The sequence below is a fragment of the Pimephales promelas genome, chromosome 19, assembly GCF_988280905.1.
Source record: "Pimephales promelas chromosome 19, fPimPro1.hap1.1, whole genome shotgun sequence".
Lineage (NCBI taxonomy): Eukaryota > Metazoa > Chordata > Actinopteri > Cypriniformes > Leuciscidae > Pimephales > Pimephales promelas.
In genome coordinates, this window is record NC_142787.1 from 8,825,105 (window position 1) to 8,849,856 (window position 24,752).

General features: G+C 41.7%; 1 protein-coding gene and 1 pseudogene across 1 annotated transcript in view; both read right to left on the bottom strand.

Moving 5' to 3' along the window:
• tbc1d13 (TBC1 domain family, member 13) overlaps window positions 1-24,752 on the bottom strand; it is a 36,995-nt gene that overhangs the window by 5,365 nt on the left and 6,878 nt on the right. Inside the window, exons 6-11 of the mRNA XM_039650220.2 lie at window positions 20,726-20,808; window positions 10,485-10,644; window positions 9,754-9,964; window positions 5,158-5,321; window positions 4,358-4,518; window positions 2,254-2,311 (exon numbers count right to left, since the gene is read on the bottom strand). Of these exons, the coding sequence (XP_039506154.2) occupies window positions 2,254-2,311; window positions 4,358-4,518; window positions 5,158-5,321; window positions 9,754-9,964; window positions 10,485-10,644; window positions 20,726-20,808 (837 nt within the window). The remainder of the gene's footprint in view (window positions 1-2,253; window positions 2,312-4,357; window positions 4,519-5,157; window positions 5,322-9,753; window positions 9,965-10,484; window positions 10,645-20,725; window positions 20,809-24,752) is intronic.
• On the bottom strand, window positions 11,678-19,868 carry LOC148970730 (uncharacterized; annotated as a pseudogene).

The window sequence follows — 24,752 nt, forward strand, 5'->3', positions numbered from 1 at the left end:
CCTGTGCTACTCCTGGGTCTGCTGCTCCACATGAGGCCTTTCCTGTGGTGGATGAAGCTCTCAGGGATCCGACCCACTGGGCCAGCCCTTCGCCTGTTGAGGGTGTCGCGCAGTTGCTTTCGTGCCCTGTCAATTTGGCAGGACCCCCTTTTTCTACGGAATGGGTTCAGTATGGGTACGGAATTCCATCGCCAGATGATTACGACGGATGCCTCTCTAACTGGCTGGGGAGCAGTTTTCGAGGGCAGACCAGCGTGTGGGGTCTGGATGGGCGAGACCCTCGCTTGGCACATAAACTGCTTGGAGCTGAGAGCCGTCTTCCTGGGTTTACATCATTTTCTCCCTTTCTGAAGGGGCACGATGTCATTGTCAGAACGGACAACATGGCGGTTGTTTCCCATGTAAACCGGCAAGGGGGTTCTCGATCTCGCACCCTGGACAGGCATGCGCGTCTTCTTCTCTTATGGTCTCAGAGCAGGTTCCTTTCTATGAAAGCGGTTCATGTACCAGGGATTCTGAACCTCGCAGCAGATTTCCTATCGAGGCAGATACTCCAATCGGGGGAATGGATGTTGAACCGTCAGACAGTGGCCCTGATCTGGGAGGTGTTCGGGAAAGCGGAAGTGGACCTCTTTGCCTCGAAGGAGTCATCCCAATGCCCGCTCTGGTTCTCCCTGAATCCTCCAGCTCTGTTGGGGATAGATGCATTCGCCCACCCTTGGCCAATGCAGAAACTCTACGCCTTCCCGCCCATCAAAATGATCCAGGCGGTCCTGGCCAGAGTGAGGGAGAGCGGAGTCCGCCTCCTTCTAGTAGCCCCGTTTTGGCCGTCTCAGCCATGATTTTCGGAGTTGATTCCTCTGCTGGAATCGTCCCCCTGGAGGATTCCAGTCAGAGAGGATTTGCTTTCCCAATTTCAGGGCAGGATTTGGCATCCTCGCCCAGACATGTGGAAGCTGTACATTTGGCCGATCAGAGGCCGTCGGCATTAGGCTTTGATCTCCCAACTAACGTTCAGGAGACCATCGCTAGTGCTAGAGCCCTTTCTACAAGGAGACTGTATTCTTCCAAATGGAAAGTTTTCGTGACATGGTGCTTGGCACATGATAGGAACCCAGTTAACTGCCCTGTCGCTTCAGTATTGGAAATCCTGCAGGAGAAGTTTACCTCCGGGGAGGATGGCGCGCAGTGTTGTGCAAGTTACTTCCAAACTGTAATACATTAGGTATTACTTGTTACTGTTATTTAAAAGTAATTCATTACCTTACAATATTACTGTCTCAGAATTGTAATGCGTTACATTACTCATGTATTACTTTTGAGTTACTTTCACCAAAATAACTAAGTAGAACAACTTTGGGGCTGTAACGATATGCAATATGAAACCAAAATCGCGATTCGCCACACGACTCAGATCCACGAACAGAATCGTGACACACCTCTTCCAACTACCAGCGTTATTCTCCTTACCGTCCATATCCAATGCTGCTTTATCTTTAAATTAGGCTATTAGTATTATTTGAAGTTAACATTATAAAATACGTAGACCTACACCACAAAACTAGTTAAGGAGCATTATGGACTTGACATTTGCAGTCAAAACTTAAAATAAAAATTCTCAGAAAATACATGTATTGAAACGTATAGGCTACTTCCTCAAAGGACTCCAGACATTAGACAAATATCAGTCTATGTTTTATTTTTAATATTAGGGAAAAGACACACATTCATGCGTGACAAAAAAAAAATAGGAGGTAAAATATATTTTTTGTAATTCTGTTAATTAGGCCTACACTGCGCAAATCGGATGAGGAAGGGTTGGCTCTCCAGTCTCCATAGAACTTAAAATATTCATTTTATTTTAGTTTTCGTGTTCGCATTTATGAGGAAAAAACAATGTTACAGACGCGACCGCTCTGAACTGGCACTAAAAGACTGCTTTAAAACTTTCACATAGTCTGTTGCCTTTAAGAAGTAAAGGCAGACAATACACTGTAATACAACTGTAATACAAGCCTCACTGAACATGTAATGAGTAAAATATTACTGAAAATTGATTAGTAATGCCTTACACTACTGCGTTACAGCAAAAAGTAATATGTTACTGTAATGTATTACTTTTGTAATGCGTTACTCCCAACACTGATGGCGCGTGCCCGTATATGATGTATGCGATGTGGGGAGAGTCCTCACAAAGTGTGTATGTGTGTGTGTGTGTGTGAGAGAGAGTGAGAGAGAGTGTGTGTTTGTTACCTGCAGTAATCTCATGTTGGTTGTAAAGTCTCCAGCCAGTAACTGATCTCGAATCAGTCTGCAAAAACACAAAGAGTTAAAGCACAGATGAAAAAACAGCCAATGTGAACTAACTGAGGACGTGTTATACAGTCCAGAGCGTTTCACAGTCATAAACGGGAATCAGCATCAATGATCAAACTCAAATATGAGACAAATTCTGTTTTAGCTGTAAAGCAATCCAAAATCTCACAGTGTGCGAGTCGGTACTACATCTAAACTTGCTGTTAAACAGTATGTTGTATTTGGCATGTGATTGGCTAAGGACAAAAAAGCAGGAAAATATACCAAGCCATGCCAAGCCATTTATTTTGACAAAAATATTAATTTCTTCTGTACAGGTGTACGTGTTTTACACACTAGAAGGACGGGGAGGGGGTGGGGATATTTTTGTAAGCCAGCTTATTCGTGTAGTTTTATCCTCGGGGCGCTGAGAAAGAGTGCCCTCGCTATCTAACCAATGAAGCTCTGATATCCTATTAAAACGTCACTAAATTTGCTCAATTCAACCAATCAGTGACGCGCAGTGTTAACCAATCAACCAATCAGGGACGCCTCAGCGCCCATCGGAGAATAACATGGAGTTTTGAGTTACTTGGTGTGGTCACGTAGCAGCAGCGGCATACGAGAAAGACACCGTTCAATCTCTTCTTCAAACTCCGTTTGAAAAAACCACATGGGGGGGATGGTCAATGTTTCGAAACCGCAAAGGCTAGTCTGATAAAACATATCGTAGCCTATATTTGCAGTAAGTGTAGCTAAAACACACCCATCAAGGAACAGCTGTAGTGGCGTAGATCGTAGAGCGTGTGGTTCGGGAAAAGAGCTTTGATGCAGTCAGACTCGAGTTCGAATCCGCCTTTTGCCGAACATATGAGATGTAAAATGTATACTATCAATAATCTTAATTTTCTCTTAATTCTCTTAATTTGCTCTTAATTTCAAAGATCACGAGACTGATGCATTTAATTTTCTACATGGCAGTTCAATTAACATTGCATTTTTAGACCATTGGTATTAAGTGGCAAAGAGCAAAGGCCTAAAATGCCCCAGAATGCAGGAAAACACATCTACGAAATTCAAAATTTGATGGGGGAGAACCCCCAGACACCCGAGCGAAACCAATCAAATGCGGATGTCTCACGGCCAATGCGTGAGGCAGCTTGTACCAGGAACACTTTAAGGTTGTGTTTATATATTTTAAACCACTGAATCGCTATAGAATCGCGATTAATTCGATTCTTAGCCTTTTAAATCGATTATTCACGTAAATAAACGAATCATGATTCAAAATACATGTTTCAGGATCGATGGGGGTGGGGTTGGGGCGGAGAGATATATAATATAAATAAATATAAGTAAATAATATTAACATATTTTATATTTAATAAATATTATATATTAAATAATATTATGTATATTATTAAATAAATATTAAAAAATTATTGTTTTAATTATGGAAATCTCCATAATCTCCAGAACTTCCGGGAGACTTGGGATGTCTGCTGTCTAAGTCCTGATGCAGAGCAACCCGGTACACTATAACAACAGCCACGGGTATCTCAAGCCATTTGCCAGTAAGGTAAACGTTTCTATGGTAACAGCAAGCTAGACCAATCAGCAGACGTTGCTACTACGCTTAGGATTGTGGGTAGTGTATTTTTTTTCCATAAGATCACAGATCACTTAAGATCACTTTTTTTTTTAAACAAGGTTGATTTCATACAAAATTATAGCTTCAACAGGAGCAAAAACCTTCGTTTCACAACCTCATAGCTCGTGGTCAGTCTACCTCGGATGGTTTAGACATTAGGGCTGATAATCTAAAGCCTTATCGAGAAATACTGTTGACCGGAAGTTCTATATCCCAACTCCGCGTTCCTGGAAGCAGGAAGTGTGACATAGGCCTATACCGATGCCAGAATTTTTATTGGTATCGGCGGCATTTACGATACTAGTATCAGAATTGGAACAACTCTAGTCTGAAGCCTGTGTGTGTGTGTGTGTGTGTGTGTGTGTGTGTGTGTGTGTGTGTGTGTGTGTGTGTGAGTGTGAATGATCTTACGTGAGCATGGCGCAGCATACAGGGATGATGAACTCAAACCGATCCTGATCCGAAAAGAGCGAATCCCAGATCCGGATAACATCTGGAAGCAGGAACTCCTGAGAGAGCAGCAGCGTCAGCCAGCGGAAGGTGAAATACTGAGGCTTGATATTCTGCTCTTGCTGTCAGACAGACAGACAGATAGACAGACAGACAGATGAGAGACAGACAGATGGACAGACAGACAGACAGGCAGACAGATGGAGTGACAGACAGACAAATGAAAGCAAACAGACAAAGACAGACAGACAGAGAGACATACAGATGGAGAGACAGACAGATGGTTATTATAACAGTCAAAACAATATCAATATCTGTGTTTCCATTCAAAGTTGCAAATGTGCAAAAGTGGAATTTGGCATTAAAGATTTGTGAATAAATGTCGAAGAGAACAAAACATGACATTTTGCTCTAGTTTATCAGGAAATAACAGCAAATATTTCTTAAATATATACATGCATGTGTGTGTATTTATATATACAAAATAATTATACACAGTACACACTGATATACTATATAAACACAAACTTTCATTTTGGATGCGATTAATCATTTCATTGCCCAATAACGCAGTTCTGTTTTGTCATATAAATTTGGAAAGTGATTTTTAGTTCAGTAGACTGTGTGTTTATGCCATGATAACTCTAAATAATAATCATCAGAACAGGGTTAAAAAGTGTGAGATGCTCAGATGGAAAACCCTTTTAAGTAATTACATGTAATTTCACCAAAACATTAAGGCTGAAAAGTAAAGTTGTCACCAGTCTCATGTAGAGCTCGGTGTCTTTCTCCTTGAGTTTGGAGAACACGCTCTCCATCTTGAAGGTGATGCCGCACTGCGAGTCATCCAGGCTCTTGATGAAGTTATCTCTGTTCTCAGACATCAGGTTTGTGAAGCAGAAGAATGTGTCGGCCTCTGCGTGTTCTGAGACGTAAGAGCACAGACACTCTAATCTAGGACTAATACACACAATCCACTGCAAAACATGGTTTCTTACTTAGGATGTGTGTCTTGTTTCCAGTCCAAATATCTAAACGTTTTTAAATCAAGAAGCATTTACTAAAGAACTAAACTGACATAGTTTTTCTATCTTCTATTTAGTTCTTCTAAAGACATTCTATCTTGTTTTCTGATAAACAAAAAAAGTAAATTAAGTAAGTTTTTGCTTAAAGGTGGGGTTAGTCGTTTTTGAAATATGCAGTTTGGATGTTAGTCGGACCGACACAACAAATGTGCAGCCAATCAGCATTAGGGGGGGACTGACGGTAGAGGAGAGTGAACGAGCAAGAGGGAGATCTGAACTGAAGAAAGACTGCAGAAATAGAGATGACACAATACAAAAGAGAAAAAAGCTCAGAAGAAATCACTGGAAAATAAAAGGTTATGTCTGGGCAAGAGCTTTAGGATAAAGTAAATATTAGAAAATATTAGAAAATGTAAATATTAGAAACCTGTGTAAATATTAGAAACACTTTCCAGCGCTGGTGGAACACTGAGGAACACGCGAGTAACACTGAGGAAGACACAAGTAACACTGAGGAACACGCGAGTAACACTGAGGAAGACACAAGTAACACTGAGGAACACGCGAGTAACACTGAGGAAGACACAAGTAACACTGAGGAACACGCGAGTAACACTGAGGAAGACACAAGTAACACTGAGGAACACGCGAGTAACACTGAGGAAGACACAAGTAACACTGAGGAACACGCGAGTAACACTGAGGAACACTGAGGAACACGCAAGTAACACTGAGGAACACACACGAGTAACGCTGAGGAACACGTGAGTAACACTGAGGAACACGCAAGTAATGCTGAGGAACACTGAGAAACACACGAGTAATGCTGAGGAACGCTCGAAAAACACTGAGGAACACTGAGGAACGCTGAGGAACACTGAGGAACGCTGAGGAACATTGAGGAACACTGAGGAACACGCAAGTAACGCTGAAGAAAGCTGAGGAACGCGCGAGTAACACAGAGGAACGGTGAGGAACACTGAGAAACGCGTGAGTAACGCTGAGGAACACTAAGGAATGCGCGAGAAACGCTGAGGAACGCGCGAGTAACACTGGGTAATGCTGAGTAACGCTAAAGAGCGCTGAGGAACGCGCGAGTAACGCTGAGGAACACTGAGGAACGCACGAGTAACGCTGAGGAACGCGCAAGTAACGCTGAGGAACACTGAGAAACACTGAGGAACTCTGAGGAACACCCGAGTAGCACTGAGGAACACGCAAGTAATGCTGAGGAACACTGAGAAACCCCCGAGGAACACTGAGGAATACGCGAGTAACGCTGAGGAACACGCGAGTAACACTGAAGAACACGCGAGTAACGCTGAGGAACGCAGAGAAACGCAGAGAAACGCTAAGGGAACACTGAGGAACATGCGAGTAACACTGAGGAACACGCGAGGAATGCTGAGGAAAGCCAAGGAACGCACGAGTAATGCTGAGGAATGGTGAGGAACAGTGAGGAACACTGAGAAACACGCGAGTAACGCTGAGGAACGCTGAGGAACATACAAGTAACGCTGAGGAACACTGAGGAACGCGTAAGTAACGCTGAGGAACGCGCGAGGAATGCTGAGGAAAGGGCGAGTAACGCTAAGGAACACTGAGGAATGCTGAGGAACGCTGAGGAACACGCGAGTAACCCTGAGGACCACTGAGGTAGAGTTCTCAACGGGCCTGAAAATTACAACCCGACCCGGACCCGATGTAACCCTACACATCAACATGAGTTATCTGCTCGAACCCATAGACTGTAAAAAATAGCTCGAACCCTGCCTGACGCAACCCTCCTCAAATTTTTGTCCCGCCAAAGCCCTTTTTGATCGGTGAGTGACGTAGAATAGAATGACTGCTGCACTTGACAGCCGCAAGCACGCTTCAAACAACACGAGTGCTGTTTTTCTCTCTCTCCCTTGCACATACTACTCAAAATCAATTGACACGATATTAAAACGTCGGAAGACCGCATTTTCACGTGGAGTATTTGGAGAGTTTTTTTCTCCTGAATTACCGCGGTGTGTGATTTGTGCTAAAAAAAACTCATTGCCTTATCGTCTCTAAAAAGCATTCCGCCCATTCAGCTGACATAAACCACATTTCAATAAAGGAAAAAACCTATCCAGTGATTAAATGTTTTCATTGACACAAATCTTGTGCGATGTCCTAAACTGCCGAAATAATCACACAAGCGTACCGTGGCTAGACGTCCGATACGCAAACGAATGACTGATTTTAACCATCCACTTTAATGAATGGTTAAAACTACTGACCTGTCCAACACTGAACTCATGAGACCTCTGAATCGGTGAATAAAAAAAGTGAACACTTAATTAGATTAGTTAACAGTTTATATTTAACATATTAACATTGTTAATTTCAATATTTATATAGTCTGTATAGGCCCACTATATGTGTTGTAACCATTAAATAAGCGCATTTAGTTTAGTCTTTGTTAAAATATTATAATGTTTATATATATATATATATATATATATGCTGATATGCTGATTATGAAAATTGAACAGCATGAGTAAGATGAGCAATATTTTGGAAGATATGATGGGTCAGACATGATGGGTCAGACATGATTTTGACCACTAAATTAAGTTTTGTTTTGTAAAAAGCCTTTTCTTAAAGTGAATTTCGTTTTGTATAAATTGTATCTTAATTTTAATCAATTTTTGAACATCAGCTATGCTAATTATTTCCCATCTGCCTTTCTGCTGTTATCTCAGGACACTTGTCCCGAGAAAAATGGCGTTCGTTAGGTCCAGTTTTGTCTCCAGCCTCTCATGGGGATTTCGGATGCCCCAACGCCTGTGATGAGAAGACCAACGCCTGTGAAGAGACGACTCAACGCCTGCGATATGTTATGGCGCCGTTTTATACATAAACAATATTTATATTTAATATTTATATATAAACAATATGAATGTAAGCCAGAGGAGAACTGGCCCCCGACTGAGCCTGGGTTCTCCCAAGGTTTTTTCTCCATCCAATCTGATGGAGTTTTGCTTCCTTGCCACTGTCGCCTTGCTTTTGGCTTGCTTTTGGCTTGCTCAGTTGGGGTTATTTAGTGTTTAGCAATATTATTGATCTGTGTTGTACTACTTTCATGTTATCACTGTAAAGCTGCTTTGATACAATCTGTATTGTGAAAAGCGCTATATAAATAAATGTGACTTGACTTGACTTGACTTTTTCATAAACCAACTCCCTGGATATAATAAATAAGAAGCAAATATTGCAGACAATATGATCATGATATGGAGGCGCGGGCACGATTGCATTGCACGTGAACTGGAGCACATTCTGTCAATGATCTAGCATCCCCTCAGCACCTGCGTTAAAAGTTATCTGGCGCCACCCCCGAGCGATTGTGAATTCACCTGCGGTGAGCTAACTTTTCACCATCTCTATCTTCTTCTCCATGCTAAAGGCGTGCACGCAGCAGCATCAGGTCTGCCTTCGCGATGCACGTTGCACGCAGCAGCCAGACTTTCTTTACAGTGAACAGCAGCGATGAATAATAAATGTTTTTTTTTTCACTTTACAATTCAAAAGATTAAGCCCGAGATCCGACCCGAGTCATTTACTTATATTTTCTCGACTCGAACCCGGCCTTAACCTGCAGGTCCCATCGGGCCGACCCGTTAAGAACTTTACACTGAGGAACGCTGAGTAACGCAGAGGAACACTGGGTAACGCTGAGGAAAGCAGAGGAGCACGCGAGTAACGCTGAGTAATGACGAGTAACACGCGAGTAACGCTGAGTAACGGTCGTTAACGGTGAGGAACAGTGAGGAACAGTGAGGAACACTAAGGAACGCTGGGGAACGCTGGGGAACACTGGGGACTGCTGGGGAATGCAGGGGAACACAGGGGAACACTGGGGAACACTGGGGAACACTGGGGAATGCTGGGGGACACTGGGGAACACTGGGGAATGCTGGGGGACACTGGGGAACACTGGGGAATGCTGGGGAACGCTAGGGGACACTCAGGAACGCTGGGGGACGCTAAGGGACACTCAGGAACGCTGGGGGACGGTGGGGGACACTGGGGAACACTAGGGGATGCTGGGGAACGCTGGGGGACGGTGGGGAACGCTGGGGAACACTGAAGGACACTGGGGGACACTGGGGAACTCTTGTTTTAAGCAAAAACTCGATTTACTTATTTTATATCAGAAAACAAGATAGATTTTCTTGTCATTTTACTTCTCTAGCAAATGCTTCTTGATTTAAGAATGTTTAGATGTTTTGACTGGAAACAAGACGAACATATTAAGTAAGAAAAGCATTTTTGCTGTTTAGAAAGCAGTGAGAGGGTTACCCTTCCACTGGCTGTTGGGGTCGGTGGCGAAGGTGTAGTAGATTGGTCCCACAATCTCGTTCATGCCCTGCACGTACGCTATTCCCGGGTTCAGTTTGGCGTAGATGAAGAGGATCCGCTCCACTACTTCCCAGTGCGCCTCGCATCCATTGGGAAGCACCTCGTACTCGTTGGAGGGATACAGGTTTAGGGCCTTCCCTGGAGAACTGACCTAGAGGGAGAGCAGAGATCAGAACACACACACACACACAGACAAACACGACCGGCGACCGACACACACACACACACAGAGACACACTTATAACTCACTCTTACAACACGTCAACACTTATAACTCACAGTCAAACTCACATTAGTGACGCCCCAGTGGTTCCGGCCCACTGTCTGGGACTTACTTATTTTTTTTATTATTTTTTTTTTTTACATTTTTATTAATTTAGCTGACGCTTTTATCCAAAGCGACTTACAATTGCTATATATGTTAGAGGTCACACGCCTCTGGAACAACTAGAGGTTAAGTGTCTTGCTCAGGGACACATTGGTGTCCAGTGGATAGTCCAGTGGATTCGAACCCGGGTCTCTACCCGCCCAACCACACACACTTGAGCGTGGTCTGCTTCACACACAAACACACACACACACACACTCACGTTAGTAACGCAGCTGTGGTTCCGGCCCACCGTCCGGGACTTGAGCATGGTCTGTTCACAATCACTCACACACACACTTACATTAGTGACGCCGCTGCGGTTCCGGCCTACTGTCTGGGACTTGAGCGTGGTTTGCTCCACACGCCGCCGCAACGTCTCATACTCATTCTGAGGATCCAGTATCAGCTGACAGGGAAACTCTGTGGGACGCTGGAAGAACGCCATGTCTGGGTACAAGCGCCTGACACACAATCACAGGCATATTAATATTCATCACAACTCTTGTGACAGCACACACACACAGTCTCACTCACATAATCACACACTCACACGCATACTCACACTCACATAATCGCGCACACACAAACACACTCAGACATTCAGACTCAAAGACACTCACAGACACTCAGATACACTCACTGACACTCACACACACAGACTCAAAGACACTCACTGACACTCACACAAGATTTTTTTTTCAAGATTCAAATAGCTTTATTGGCATGGGGAAAGAAATCGTTACATTGCCAAAGCATTCATAACAGTATAGAATACAAATAAGTAAATAATTATAAAAAATTAAAAAATTAAAATTAAAATAAAGTTTTTTTAACGTGGAAATAAAAATGTTAAATCTTCTAATATTTACACAATGTCTCTATGCGTGTAGTTTGTTGCTCTGCCCTGCTGGAGGCTCTTTCTTCGTGACAGGACCTCAAGTATGGCAGCCAGATTTGAACTCGCTCGGCTTTCTCTAAGCAGGAGTGGGAGTTTATCCATTAGATTTCTGATGGAAGTCTTTCTGGTAGGTTGTGAAAAGGGGATAGAAAGTGTCTTTTAATGTTTTAAAGTGTCTTTTAATATTTGGGGCAGGATGTCAAAAAGGCAAGCTCTGTCTCCACTTGGTTCTCTGTGCAGTGAGGGCACAGTCGCTCTTTCTTCGGCAGCCAAGCCTGCTTGCCTCAGACTGTGTTCACTGACTCTGTACATGCTCAGGACTTTCCTCAGTTTAGGGTCGCTCACTGTGCTCAGGTATCCTGCCAATTCATATATGTTCTGTTTAGGGCCAAATAGCATTCGAGTTTACTCTGGTTGGCTGTTGCGTCTGTCCAATGTTTAAGGTATTTTTCTTTTTGTGTTTTAGTTATTTGGTCTTGTATGGCCATGTTTTTACTGTCAGTTTGTGACGTGAGCTCTAAGACCAATTGGGCCAAAAGGGCATTCTTCTCTGGCCTCAGCTCTTGGTAGGTCAGGGCTTTGTGATGGAGGGTCTGTTCATCGCTATTTATTCAGTGGGCATGGTAATGGCTCTTTTTTGAATAGTCATTACAAGGGGGTATAATCCTAATTCTGCTCTACAGGCCTTTTTGGGGGGTTTGCGCTGAACTCGTAAGCAATATTTTGCACAGCTCGGTCTGCAGAGTCTCTAATGGGTGTTTGTCCCATTTAGTGAACTCTTGGTCTGTGAGTGGACCACAGACAGTCCACTACCGTTCAGTTCACACCCGTACAGCGTGATGGGCTTTTACTGTTTTGATTATTTTTAGCCAAATTCTGATTGGGATGTCAATTTGGATATTTCTCTTGATAGAATAAAAAGCTCTTCGTGCCTTGTCTCTCAAGTTGTTAACAGCTTTTTTAAAATTTCCTGTATTGCTAATATTTATGCCAAGGTAAGTGTAGTCCTGCAGAGTTCGAAGACCATGTTGTCCAATTTTAAACAAATTGATGTTGGTCTTGGCGCTGGGTCTTTTTTTGAAAATCATTATTTTAGTCTTTTTGGGGTTTTAACAGCCAGGACCCATGACTGATAGAAGTTGTGCAGAAGGTCTAGATGCTGCTGTAGACCCTCTTTAGAGAGAGACAGCAGCACCAGATCATCAGCAAACAGAAGGCATCTGACTTCAGTGTCCAGTAGAGTAAGACCAGGTGCTGTAGAATGATCCATAGCCCTCACTAGCTCATTTATCTAGATGTTGAACAGCGTGGGTCTTAAGCTGCAGCCCTGTCTCACTCGACGACTCTGAGGAAGTCTGTTTGTTAGCAATTTTACCTGCATGATGTCATGTTTTTCCTCCAATGCCACATTTAATTTATTGAAGAAAAAGACATTCATGCAAAATGGAGTCAAAAGCTTTTATGAAGTCAACAAACAGCATGAGAAAATTGTACTTTTGTTTTTCGTTATTTAGTTTATCAACTAAGGTATGGAGAGTGTATATATGGGTCTGATGTGCGATATTTTAGTTGGAAGCCAATTTGACACTTGCTCAGGACATTTCTGTCTCTGAGAAAATGGGCTAGTCTGCTGTTTAGGATGTTGCAGAAGAGTTTACCTAGGTTGCTGTGTATACCACAATAGTAATTAGGGTCAAATCTGTCTGTTTTTATAGATTGGGGAAGTAATACCTTTATTCCAAATGTTGGGGAATGTACCTAAAATCAGGATGATATTGAAGAGCTTGAGAATGGCTAATTTGAATTTGTGGTCTGTGTATTTAATCATTTAATTTAGTAAGCCATCAACACCACAGGCTTTTTGCAATTTCAAGTTTGGGATTTTGTCTAATAGTTTGGTTAGTGTCATTGGAGTGTCTAATGGGTTCTGGTAGTCTCTGATGGTTGATTCTAAAACCGTTAGTTTGTCATACACGGTATTTTGTTCCTGATTTTTGTTTACATTTTTAAAGAGGTTGGAGAAGTGGTTAAAGTGGTTAATTTCTCCAATCTCCTTTCCATATTCATTCCCCAGTCATTACATACACTTACACTGCACTGTTGTGTCGTTTCGTCCGTGTTGTTTGTCTGTGTGGACGTAGTCAGTTTTCCGGCGGGGAAATCTGAACCGAACGAGCAAGCGGTGGCCGTTTATGACGTCATGGCTGGGCCGCGTCAGCGCATCAAAACCTGAAGTCGACAAAACCATTGTCTAGTGTGGATAGGTGTTCATGTGTTTATTTAAATAAAGAAAGTGTGTGTTATTATGTGCATATAGGTATATATATATGCATATATAAAGGGAATTAATTAGTATGGATTATTATGGATAATCAAATAGATGTATTGGTGTGTAGTGATTGTTAGATGTTATAGGAATTGGTATGGGGCAGGGTGGGCCAAAAAGGGCGGGATTTGGCCTATTTAAACCAAAGCCAAACCTGAAGTCTGGACTTGTTAACCAAGTCGGATTCGAGAGTGCAACTGGGGTGCCTCAAGCAAACAAAAACCTTTGTGTACAGTAGATACGTTTTATTTAAAAGAGTTTTCATCTTTATTTTGTTATTATTGTACTTTTTAGAGATCTTCCCTTTTCTTTTGTGCACACCTGTATATACTGTATATACTTCACTGTGGACGGTCTTCTTATTGGCACTGGAAATAAATTCCACTTGCACGAAGTGCTTCTGCGAGTGCACCATCCTTTTACATGCAAAACGGACACACATTTTTTCCTGAAGACAAGCTGGTGGGCTCGTCTTCATCACAGTTGCAGTAAATGACTTATTAATTTCTAACCATGTGTAGAATTTAACTGTTTTAGTTACTTTGATGGCATGGCCAAGATTTGATCTGTACCAAATAAGCATGCCTCCTGAGTCTCTTCCTTGTGTCACTCCAGGCAGTTTAATGGATGGGCTGATGAGTTCTCTGTAGCCTTTGGGGCAGCCGGATGGGTCCATCTCCTCTGCTCCATGTCTCTTGTAGGATGATGATGTCTGAGTTTTTGATTTCTGAGTTGAAATCTGTAGTAACATTTATATATGTGGTTTCAAGAACCAGATGCATTTACACTTGTCCAGTTTTCAGTCCCTCCAGAAAAACGCGAATATGCGATCGCTGAATTCAATGCAAAATCAGCCAAAGTCCGCATATTTATGCGAGGGTCGCATTTTTTCAAATACGCCGCACTTTCGCCGCATAAATTGCCGATTTCCGTGCAAAATATGCGGGGTTTGCATAATTTCATAATCCTCGCATTTTCGTTGCAAAAAAGTCACATGTATCTTAGCAGACAGTTGAAAAATGTTGCGTTTGCTACACACAAGAGCAGCCATTTCCTCCTGTTTCCATGGGAACGTTATGAAGTGACGCAATTACGCGACGCCAGACAGAATCACGGAGGCGATTGACATATATATATATATATATATATATATATATACAGTATAATAACTGTCCGTCACACGTTCTACCGTCACATCGTTACTTAATAAACAACATAAGATAAAAGAAGTATCATCAAACAGAAATTACCCGCACACATGGGGTGTTCGAGGCGCACATATAACACTGCAGAGAGTTCAACAGGGAGCGCGCAGCTCTTAAAGGGGCCACACCTTATTTACACGCGTTACAGTCTGAAATAAAACAAGATGAGAAATTAAATATTCCCAGCACTTTCTATGATGTAGTATGCTTGCTTATCAAAGGAAGTAATAAGAAATGACTCTTACATTAGCCTAGTGAGAACAAAGTGTTGGGGCAATCACTTTTTTTCTCTTTTTCATCAAACCGCAATTTTTGCAAGTTCCCTCAATTTTTGCAAATTCCTGCAATTTCATCGCATAAAATTGCATAAATTTACGGTATGATGCTGGCAACCACAGCTGCCAGTAGTTTACCGCGTAATCAATCAATTTTTGCCCGCAACAATCACAAAAAAACTCTGCGTTTTTCTGGAAGGACTGAATACTATTATGGTAAATGTTATATATAAATCGCAAATTTTTTCACAAATTTTTGGAAATTACCACCACAAAATCAGTCATTTTGATCGCAAAAATCACACAAAAAAATCGTGAAATCCTGGAGGGACTGAGTTTCGTCTGGAATGCGGCCCAGACCACCTCCTGAAGTGGTTTGAGCGATCGGATTCAAATCCGTCTCGAATGCGTTTCGGGGGGCATTTACACCTGGTCTTTTCAGGATCGGATAGCTATCCGATCACAGAAAACGCATGAAGTGGCCAGGTGTAAACGGCCCCTTAGATGATGTTGAGCATCTGATGGATGTCTCTTAGCTCTATTGATGTGGCTTGCACTGGTGTTGTTGTGGATGTTTTGCTCACTATCTGAGCGTAGATGTGTCTGCCCGGGGCCTGTGGGGTATGAGGAGGGCAGGGGTTGGCAGGAGGGGCTTTGGCCTGGCCTGATGTGCTGAATTTTATGTTGTAATGGCTGGAAGAAGATGCTCAAGTGCTGGTTTGGATGGTCTCAGCATGTGAGAGTGCTGTTGTCTTGACGGAAGTCTTCTGGATGTTCTCTCTGGGGGTACACTGTGCTTTCTTACAGGTCTGGGTGGAGGTTGATGGCCCTGTTGCTCCTGGGGGTGCTGTTGAGATACAGACTCAGGGTCACATCTTTTAGAGTCGTTCTTTAGGGCATTCACTCGCTGGATAGTGTCAGGGTGGAAGTCTTTTCAGGGCAGCAGTGTGGAGATGGCAATTTTAGCATTTGGGAAGAAAGGTGGTTGAGGCCATTTCAATCACTGTTTGTAGTGATATAGCCACCCTCTCCTGTTGGGCTCTCAGATTTTTTGTGCTGGTGTGGATTATTACATGGCTTAGGGATCCCAGTTTGTCAACACTTAGCCATTGGAGTGCGCTCTGAGTGATCAGACACCACAGTTTGGCCACTCTGTGTTTGGATAAAAGCTTATTTTCTTTGATAAATTTCCTGTTTTAATAGATTAAAATAGCGACTTCCGGTCCTAGTGTTCTTTCTGTCGATGTGGAGGGTGTAGACAGACACACACTAATTATTCATTATATACAAAGGTTTATGAAACTCCTCAACTAACATCCCAAATGAAATGAACACCATGACTAAAAAAGTGTCATGTTACAGGGCTGATAAGGAGATTTTACATGCTAGAGACAGAGACAATGGGAAGACTAAAGAAAAATCTTTAATAAAGACTTTGCTGCATTAATCATAGACTAACTAATCTATAAATGAACATGCAAAATAGCATTGTGTAAATTATTTACTGTCTCTTGCGTATTATGTATATACTATGGTATGTATATATAATATACACTGCTTTTGGTGATACTGGGGAACCCTTTTCCCCTCCACGGGGGGGCCCTAGGGCCCAGCATGCCTTGCTTCCAACCAGATACGGCCTCATGGAGGAGAGAGAAGACTCTCACAAAGAACCAAGGACAATCTCAGGAGTTTGGAACCAGGACGAACAACGACTCCAATCACCCACTCTTCTGACTTCCTCATTTCGCCCTAGGCCTTGACCAAAATAGCAATGCGGTCATGAAGAAATATAACTTTCAAATAACTTCCACTTGCCACTGCCGGAACCCTCAACGACCTCAATTTTCAACAACTTCAAGAATTGTTCCCACTACAAATGCAAGTATTCAATAAAATGTGAAAATGAAATGCTGTTGGATCTTCTCATAGTTAGATGGATCTTCTCCATCGTTATATACCGTAATTCCATCTCTCACTCCTTTTTCTAACACATGTATATAAACTCAGCAAAAAAAGAAACGTCCTCTGACTTTCAACTGTTTTTTCTTTCAGTAAACTTAATGTGTGTAAATATTTGTATGAACACTAAAAGAGTCAACACCATAAGACAAACTAAAAATGTTTCACAGACATGTGACTAACAGAAAGAGAATAATCTGTCTCTGAATGAAGGGAGGCTCAAAATCAAAAGTACCAGTCAGTATCTGGTGTGGCCACCAGCTGCTTGAAATACTGCAGTGCATCTCCTCCTCATGGACTGGACCAGATTTGTCAGTTCTTGCTGTGAGATGTTACCCCACTCTTCTACCAAGGCACCTGCAAGTTCCTGGACATTTCTGGGGGGAATGGCCCTAGCCCTCACCCTGCGATCCAACAGGTCCCAGACGTGCTCAATGGGATTGAGATCCGGGCTCTTCGCTGGCCATGGCAGAACACTGACATTGCTGTCATGCAGAAACTCACGCACAGAACGAGCAGTATGGCTGGTGGCATTGTCCTGCTGGAGGATCATGTCCGGATGAGCATGCATAAAGGGTACCACATGAGGGAGGAGGATATCTTCTCTGTACCGCAAGGCATTGAGATTGCCTGCAATGACAACAAGCTCAGTCCGATGGTGATGTGATATACCGCCCCAGACCATGACGGACCCCCCACCTCCAAATCGATCCCGCTCCAGAGTACAGGCCTCGGTGTAACGCTCATTCCTTCGACGATAAACACAAATCAGTCCATCACCCCTGGTGAGACAAAACCGTGACTCATCAGTGAAGAGCACTTTTTGCCATTCCTGTCTGGTCCAGCGAAGGTGCGTTTGTGCCCATAGGCAGCGTTGTTGCTGGTGATGTCTGGTAAGGACCTGCCTTACAACAGGCCTACAAGCCCTCAGTCCAGCCTCTCTCAGCCTATTGTGGACAGTCTGAGCACTGATGAAGGGATTGTGTGTTCCTGGCGTGACTCGGGCAGTTGTTGTGGCCATCCTGTACCTGTCACGCAGGTGTGATATTTGGATATACCGATCCTGTGCAGGTGTTGTTACACGTGGCCTTCCACTGCGAGGATGATCAGCTGTCCTTCCTGTCTCCCTGTAGCGCTGTCATAGGCGTCTCACAGTACGGACATGGCAATTAATTGCCCTGGCCAAATCAGCAGTCCTCATGCCTCCCTGCAGCATGCCTAATGCACGTTCACGCAGATGAGCAGGGACCCTGGGCATCTTTCTTTGGGTGTTTTTCACAGTCGGTAGACAAGTCTCTTTAGTGTCCTGCGTTTTTAGAACCGTGACCTTAAGTGCCTACTCTCTGTAAGCTGTTAAGGTCTTAATGACCATTCCACAGGTGCATGCTAATTAATTGATTATGGTCAATTGAACATGCATGGAAAACATTGTTTAAACCCTTTACAATTAAGATCTGTAAAGTTATTTGGATTTTTATAACATTATTGTTGAAATACACAGTCCTGAAAAAGGGACGTTTCTTTTTTTGCTGAGTTTATGTATTTATGTATGTTTGTTTCGTTTATTCATGTTTATGATTTAGTCAATAAAACTTTTGCACTTTATGTATTTGGTTCTGATTAACAGCTTGAAGACAACGTTTATTTTATGATCTTCATCTTGCTACATGCTCAAAGTGCTGTACATGCTAAGAAATAATTATTCTTCTGTGGCCATGGAAGATACCCTTTTCTTTGAATAAATTAATAATCAAAATATTTTGTTGGAAAAACTGATTAATTGATAATATTAATTTAGCCATGTCAAGTTTACCCAATTAACTGACCCAAAAAAATTTATAATTAATCATAACAAGTTCCTTACAAGAGGTCTTGATGGGAGATTGATGTGACTTGACTTGACTTGACTCCCACGAAATGAGGGCCTGATGGGAGAGGAAGATTCTGGCTGTGCTGAATCTTTGTTGTGATCAGGGTGAAGAGTGTCCTTCTCCACCGGTTCGCTGTGCTGTGCTCCTCTGTCCTGCCTCAGTTCACTTTTTTACATCCTTTGCCAATTTACACCAATTTACATTGCTATTAGTTGTGCCTTGTGTAACTCAGTCTGCTGTAAGGACCGTGTTTCCAGTGTCGCCATCTGAGCCCTTAACCCCTCTCTCTCCTGCTGGAGCTCCGTCATCTCAGTCTGCAGTGTAGACAGGTCTCTCCTGAGGCTGAATCTCCACAGGGCCTATCTCTGTGCTTGGCTGTGGGGCTGTTGCTGATCTGGTGTGTTGTCTGAACTGTTTGCAGGGAGAAGATCATCTCCTTGAGCTGGACCATTTCTCCCTCTAGCTCTGTGGATCTCTTCCTCATGTCAGTGCAATAGCAGTGTGGATGGTCTGTCCTGTGCTCGAAGGGTCTCTGTGTTCTGTCTGATTTAGATCACTTGATGGAGTTTTTCGGTTCCTTGCCACCATTGCTTTTGTCTTGCTCAGTTGGGGATATTAAAATTAATTAACCAATCAGTAATACCCTTGATCAGCTCTACCAAACATGGATGTTTTTCCACTAAGAAAAATGAACATTGTTATTATGTTTTGATTGAAACTGTGAAGCTGCTTTGATGCAATCTATATTGTGAAAAGCGCTATATAAATATACTTGGATTGATCCTCGACAGTGTGGAAGACTGACTCCTCAGGAGGGATAGGCTGGTCGCTTGTAGTAGTCTCTTTCTGTGCTCTGTCTTTGATGCAGAGTAATTCTTCTTCCAGCACTATACCCGTTGTTTGTAGATATTTACGGTCGTGGTTGTTGTGTCTTCCTCGTTTCTTATTTTTAGCTGGAAACCACCGCAGAATGCCTTTTCTTTCAGCAGAGGGGTAGTGTGTAATGATGGCCTTGTGCCATGCATAGGGATTGTTGGTATAGCAAAATCAGGTTACTTATGCTGTCATCTTTATGTAGGTCTGCAAAAAGTGTTTCTGGGTTGTTTGTCAGTCTTTTGATTTTGAGCAGGCAAAAATATGACTTTCACTGATTTCGTGAAAAAATTTTTTTTTTAAAAATAATATATATATATATATATATATATATATATATATATATATCAAGTTTCAGTTGTCCAAAATGTCTCTGTGCTGTTCTTCAAAGGAAAAACTCTGAGAGGTATGAAATGGCCCTTTCTGTTCAAAATGTCTTAACCTCTCTTCTTTCTTGTAAGTTTTGTTCTCAGTTGTTATGTTGTTTATGTTCCTTGATGTCATCCTTTTCGTTGTAAATGTCCTCCTCTGTAGAGGGTAATTATGTGATGATCTTCTCTTGAACTTTCCTCAGATTCAGGTGTCAAAAAATAAATAAAAATGTCCTAATTCATCAAAAACTTTGTCTAGATGTTGATTTATGTTAAATCTTCTACTTTTCTCTCATTTTGTGGTAAAATTATTCTTAATTTTTCATTTATCTGGAGCTCAACTGAAGTGTGACCATTTCTCATGGAATTCTCTCACACTTACATACAGACAGCACTTAAAATAATTCCAACATTTACGTTAATCTGAATCAACACATGGACGTAAAACTTAGAAATGAACTTTTAAAAAAAAAAAAAAAATATTGTTCATTAATATTAATCTGAATCAGCAAATGTGGAAGTAAAGCGTGAAATGCTTGAACATTTGCACTTGAGGCGCTTTAATATGGAGATGAATCTGATTCGAAGATTCATTTAATCAAATCTGTTATTTAATGAAATGCCTTCATCAAAAACACACTCTCTCTCTCTCTCTCTCTCGCTCGCTCGCTCGCTCGCTCTCTCTCTCTCTCTCTCTCTCTCTCTCTCTCTCTCTCACACGCACACTCATACTGACACACACACAGGAAGTGATGAAGCACCTGACATCTTTATCGATCTGCAGCAGAACCTCATTGTCTTTGAAGTAGGTGTTCCAACGGCTGTCGGGGTTCGGGTTCAGCGGCTGGAGACGAGAGACGAGAGCGTCACATACACCAGCAGTCACAAACACACACACGTAGGGCTGGGTATCGTAAACAAAATGTTCGATACCGATATGGATAACTTGACTTCGAATACGGTTCCTGAACGATACCTTTTTCGATACCAATATTATGTAACCCAGTTTTATCAATATAATATTACCTACATTTTTATTTTATTTTTCAGTTATTGACTTTTTCAGACTCATATTTTGAGTATGTAAAAAAGCACCAATGCTAAAGTTTTCTATGTTTCCTAATCATTTAACAACATGTTTTCTTTACTTCAATGAGCTCATTTTTTCTGCCTTATCTTAATGCATTGTTTAACAATGAAACTGAATGAAAATTAATTTAAATGCATTACACTCGAACACGCTTCAAAATATTCAAATAAGATGAGAAGACTTCCGGTATTGAGTGAACGCACGTTAATCTGCTCCTCTATTCTGTTGACTAATACCTTCTTAAAAATTGGTTTGGAAAGGGTACAAAACCTCCATTTTTATAGATAAACTAAGGGTAATGCCGTTGTCCCAGAAGCAAGTCGGTCAGGGGCGGAATAAAACCCTTCAAGTTAAATTATCAGACTTTACGAGAGCTAACGTTAACTTTAGCAAGAAAGCCACGGCTAACCTCGAAGCCATGGACTCCGATGAAGCTAGCTCGACTCCTGAGGAAAAATCGTTGGACAAAAGTAATGATACGGTGGAGGGAGGATCCGGACATATGGCACCAGGTTTTCCACCAGGTTTGATGGCATATTGTCCGCGATTGAAAGTGTCAGGAAAGATATTATGACTGTGCAGAGCGTGTCACCGAGGCAGAAACAAGGATTTCGACAACGTCACCTTGCTCCAAACAAAAGTTTGTGTCTTAGAAAATAAAAACAAGGACATGGAGGAAAAACTTTTGGACCTGGAGATGAGATCAAGGTGCTCCAATTTGAGGCTGGTCAATTTGCCTGAGGGAGCGGAGGGGGACGACGCGTGTGCTTTTTTGGAGAGCTGGCTACCGGACACACTGGAACTGCAGTTGGGGCACACCAAACTAACAGTGGAGAGGGCTCATAGAATCAGACCAGGAACACACAATAACCCCGAACGCTGATAATGAAGTTTTTGGACTTCAGGGATAAAGAACTGGTGACGAAAGCAGTCTAGACAAAAAGAGAGGTGCGTTACAAGAACCATACAGTGAGATTTTACCAAGACGTGGCGGCAGGTGTTCACAAGAAGCAAAAGCAGTTTGACGAGGGGAGACGGCAGCTCCGTTTAATGGGTCTCCGATATGGCATTATCCCTCCTGCCCGACTGCTGGTGACTTATAAAGAACGGCCTCACATCTTTAACAACCATGTCGAGGCGGAGGACTTCATCAAACGGATCAGGTCAGAAGGGGGACCGGACTGATTTATGAGTAAACGACTTGGAATGTCGCGGTTTACAAAGTAGAAGGTATCAGAGGACATGAAATGAATGGCTTATGACTGAGCCGAATTAACACAAACTACAAGGTTAAATATCTTTGTGTAGTATGCTTAAGGCCTTTTCTCAGAGTTTATAGTTACTGTTAAGTTTTGTTTCTCTCCTTTCTCTGTGCACCTTAAGTCTAAGTGCTTTAAGTATTTGCTTTTTATTTAATTTTCTCCTCTTTATAAACAATATTAAGAGGTAAAATGTACCTCTTATTCAATTTTAAGGTAATTGCGATTATACTACACAATTTTTTTGGGTTTGGATTCTCTTAGAACAATATGGTGCCTTCACAGAGTTAAATTTGATTTAGTTCATGGTAAAAGGAGGTTTATGAAAGAAATTTGTAATGTTTAATTATGGTAGCATGGAGCGTAATATTAATGTTATTAGCCGTTTATCTTTTGTTAGCCCAGTGATACTGTCTTAACCTCAGGTTAACAGTTAACAGCTATCTGGAAGTCTTAAGATTATAAGGGGAGGGTTTCAGGCTAATTGTCCTGAATATAATATGGGTGTTGGGCTGAGTATAGTGTTCATCAGTAATATTATTTATTTAAGTTTTTTGTTTGGTTCATTTTTTCATTTTTACAAGCATCTTAAAGGTTTGGAGAGTACAACTATACAAACTATGCAAAATGTCTAGTGAGATAAAAATTAAAATTACATCATGGAACTGCAGGGGGTTACGAAAACCGGCAAAGGATAGGAACTCTGGAGCTGTAGATTCTCACAGTCGTAGCAGGCTAACTATATATCACTTTATGAAAGAATTGAATCTAATAGATATCTGGAGGGAAGAAAATCCTGATGATTTAAAGTTTTCGTGTTACTCTGGTACACACAAGTCCTCAAGAATTGATTTCTTCTTGATATCTGCAGAGTTAAAGCACAAATTCAAGAAATGTACTTATGATGCTAGCCTAATTTCAGATCATGCTCCTAATTCATTGATATATCAAGACTCAAAGCTAGTTAAAGATGCTAGGATTTGGCGTTGCAAACAAAAGTGGCTGACTGACCCCGGCTTTGTCTCTTTTTTGGATGAACAAATCAGGTTCTATTTTGAAACTAATACAACAGAAACTTCAACAAGCACAAACGAATATTCATGAAAATGAATATTATCAAACAAAGTCAACAGAATCTCATCAAAAGCTATTGCTACTTAGAGCACAATGTAACGAATAATCGGCATCAAGAGCGGTGGCCAGTCTGTTGCGACTTAAACAATCTTTCTACGATCAGGGTGAAAAGCCTGGGAAAGTTCTTGCTTTGCGTCTTAAGCAGCTACAGAGCGAAAAAGTTATTATCTCACTGCTGAGTGATCAGAGAGAACCCATTGTAGATCCAACAGAGATTAATGAAACCGTCAAGACATTTTATGAGGGTCTTTATAGTTCCGAAATGATTAATGACAATTCTGAACTTCTAGCATTTTTAAATAGTATAAATATCCCCAAGATACCAGAAATTCTTAAGGCAAATTTGGGAAAAGAAATTTCTTTAGCAATTGACAGCATTAAAGCAGGGAAAACTCCCGGACCTGATGGTCTCCCAATTGAAATCTATAAAAAATAAACTGTTAACTCCAATTTTTTAAATGTTTACAGAGTCCTTCGGAAATGGTACCTTGCCGTCATCGTTAAGAGGAGCATTAATTACTCTGCTTCCGAAGGCAGGTAAACTGACTAACAAATGTGAAAACTGGAAACTTTAGCAAAAAGAATCGAAGACATAATAACTACAATAATTGGCAAGGACCAGAACGGGTTTATTCGTGGCAGACGAGGCTTCCATAATGTCAGAAGGATCTTAAATATTCTTTATCATCAAGGAGGCCCCAGATACTGCTTTGCTGTCACTCGATGCTGAAAAAGCATGACAGAGTGGAATGGTCTTATTTGTTTGAGGTTTTGGCTCGCTTTGGTTTGGGGGAGACGTTTTGTAATTGGATAAGATTACTTTACAAGGAACCATATGCACAATTTTTAACTAACAGTAATATTTCAAAAATTATACAAATAAAGAGAGGGTGTAGACAAGGGGTCCCTTTGTCTCCATTGCTGTTCATTATGGCAATTGAACCCCTTGCAATTGCAGTGAGATCACATGATACCATTTCAGGAATAACTATAGGACGACGCATCGTTTAACTTTATATGCAGACGACATAATTGTTTTTCTCAAAAAAATACTAAGAAATCCATCCCGGCTTTGCTAGATTTGATTTGGAAGTTTGGCAAGATCTCAGGTTATAAGATTAATAAGTCTAAAACATCCATTATGCTATTAAATCAAGTAGACAGGGAAAATCCAACTAATGTAGTATCACAATTTAAGGTTGTCAATTGCTTCTCTTATTTAGGCATTGAAATTTTCCCATTGCTTAACAATATCATAGAAAGTAATTATAGACCAGTTATGCAAGGGATCTCAACTTCTTTAGA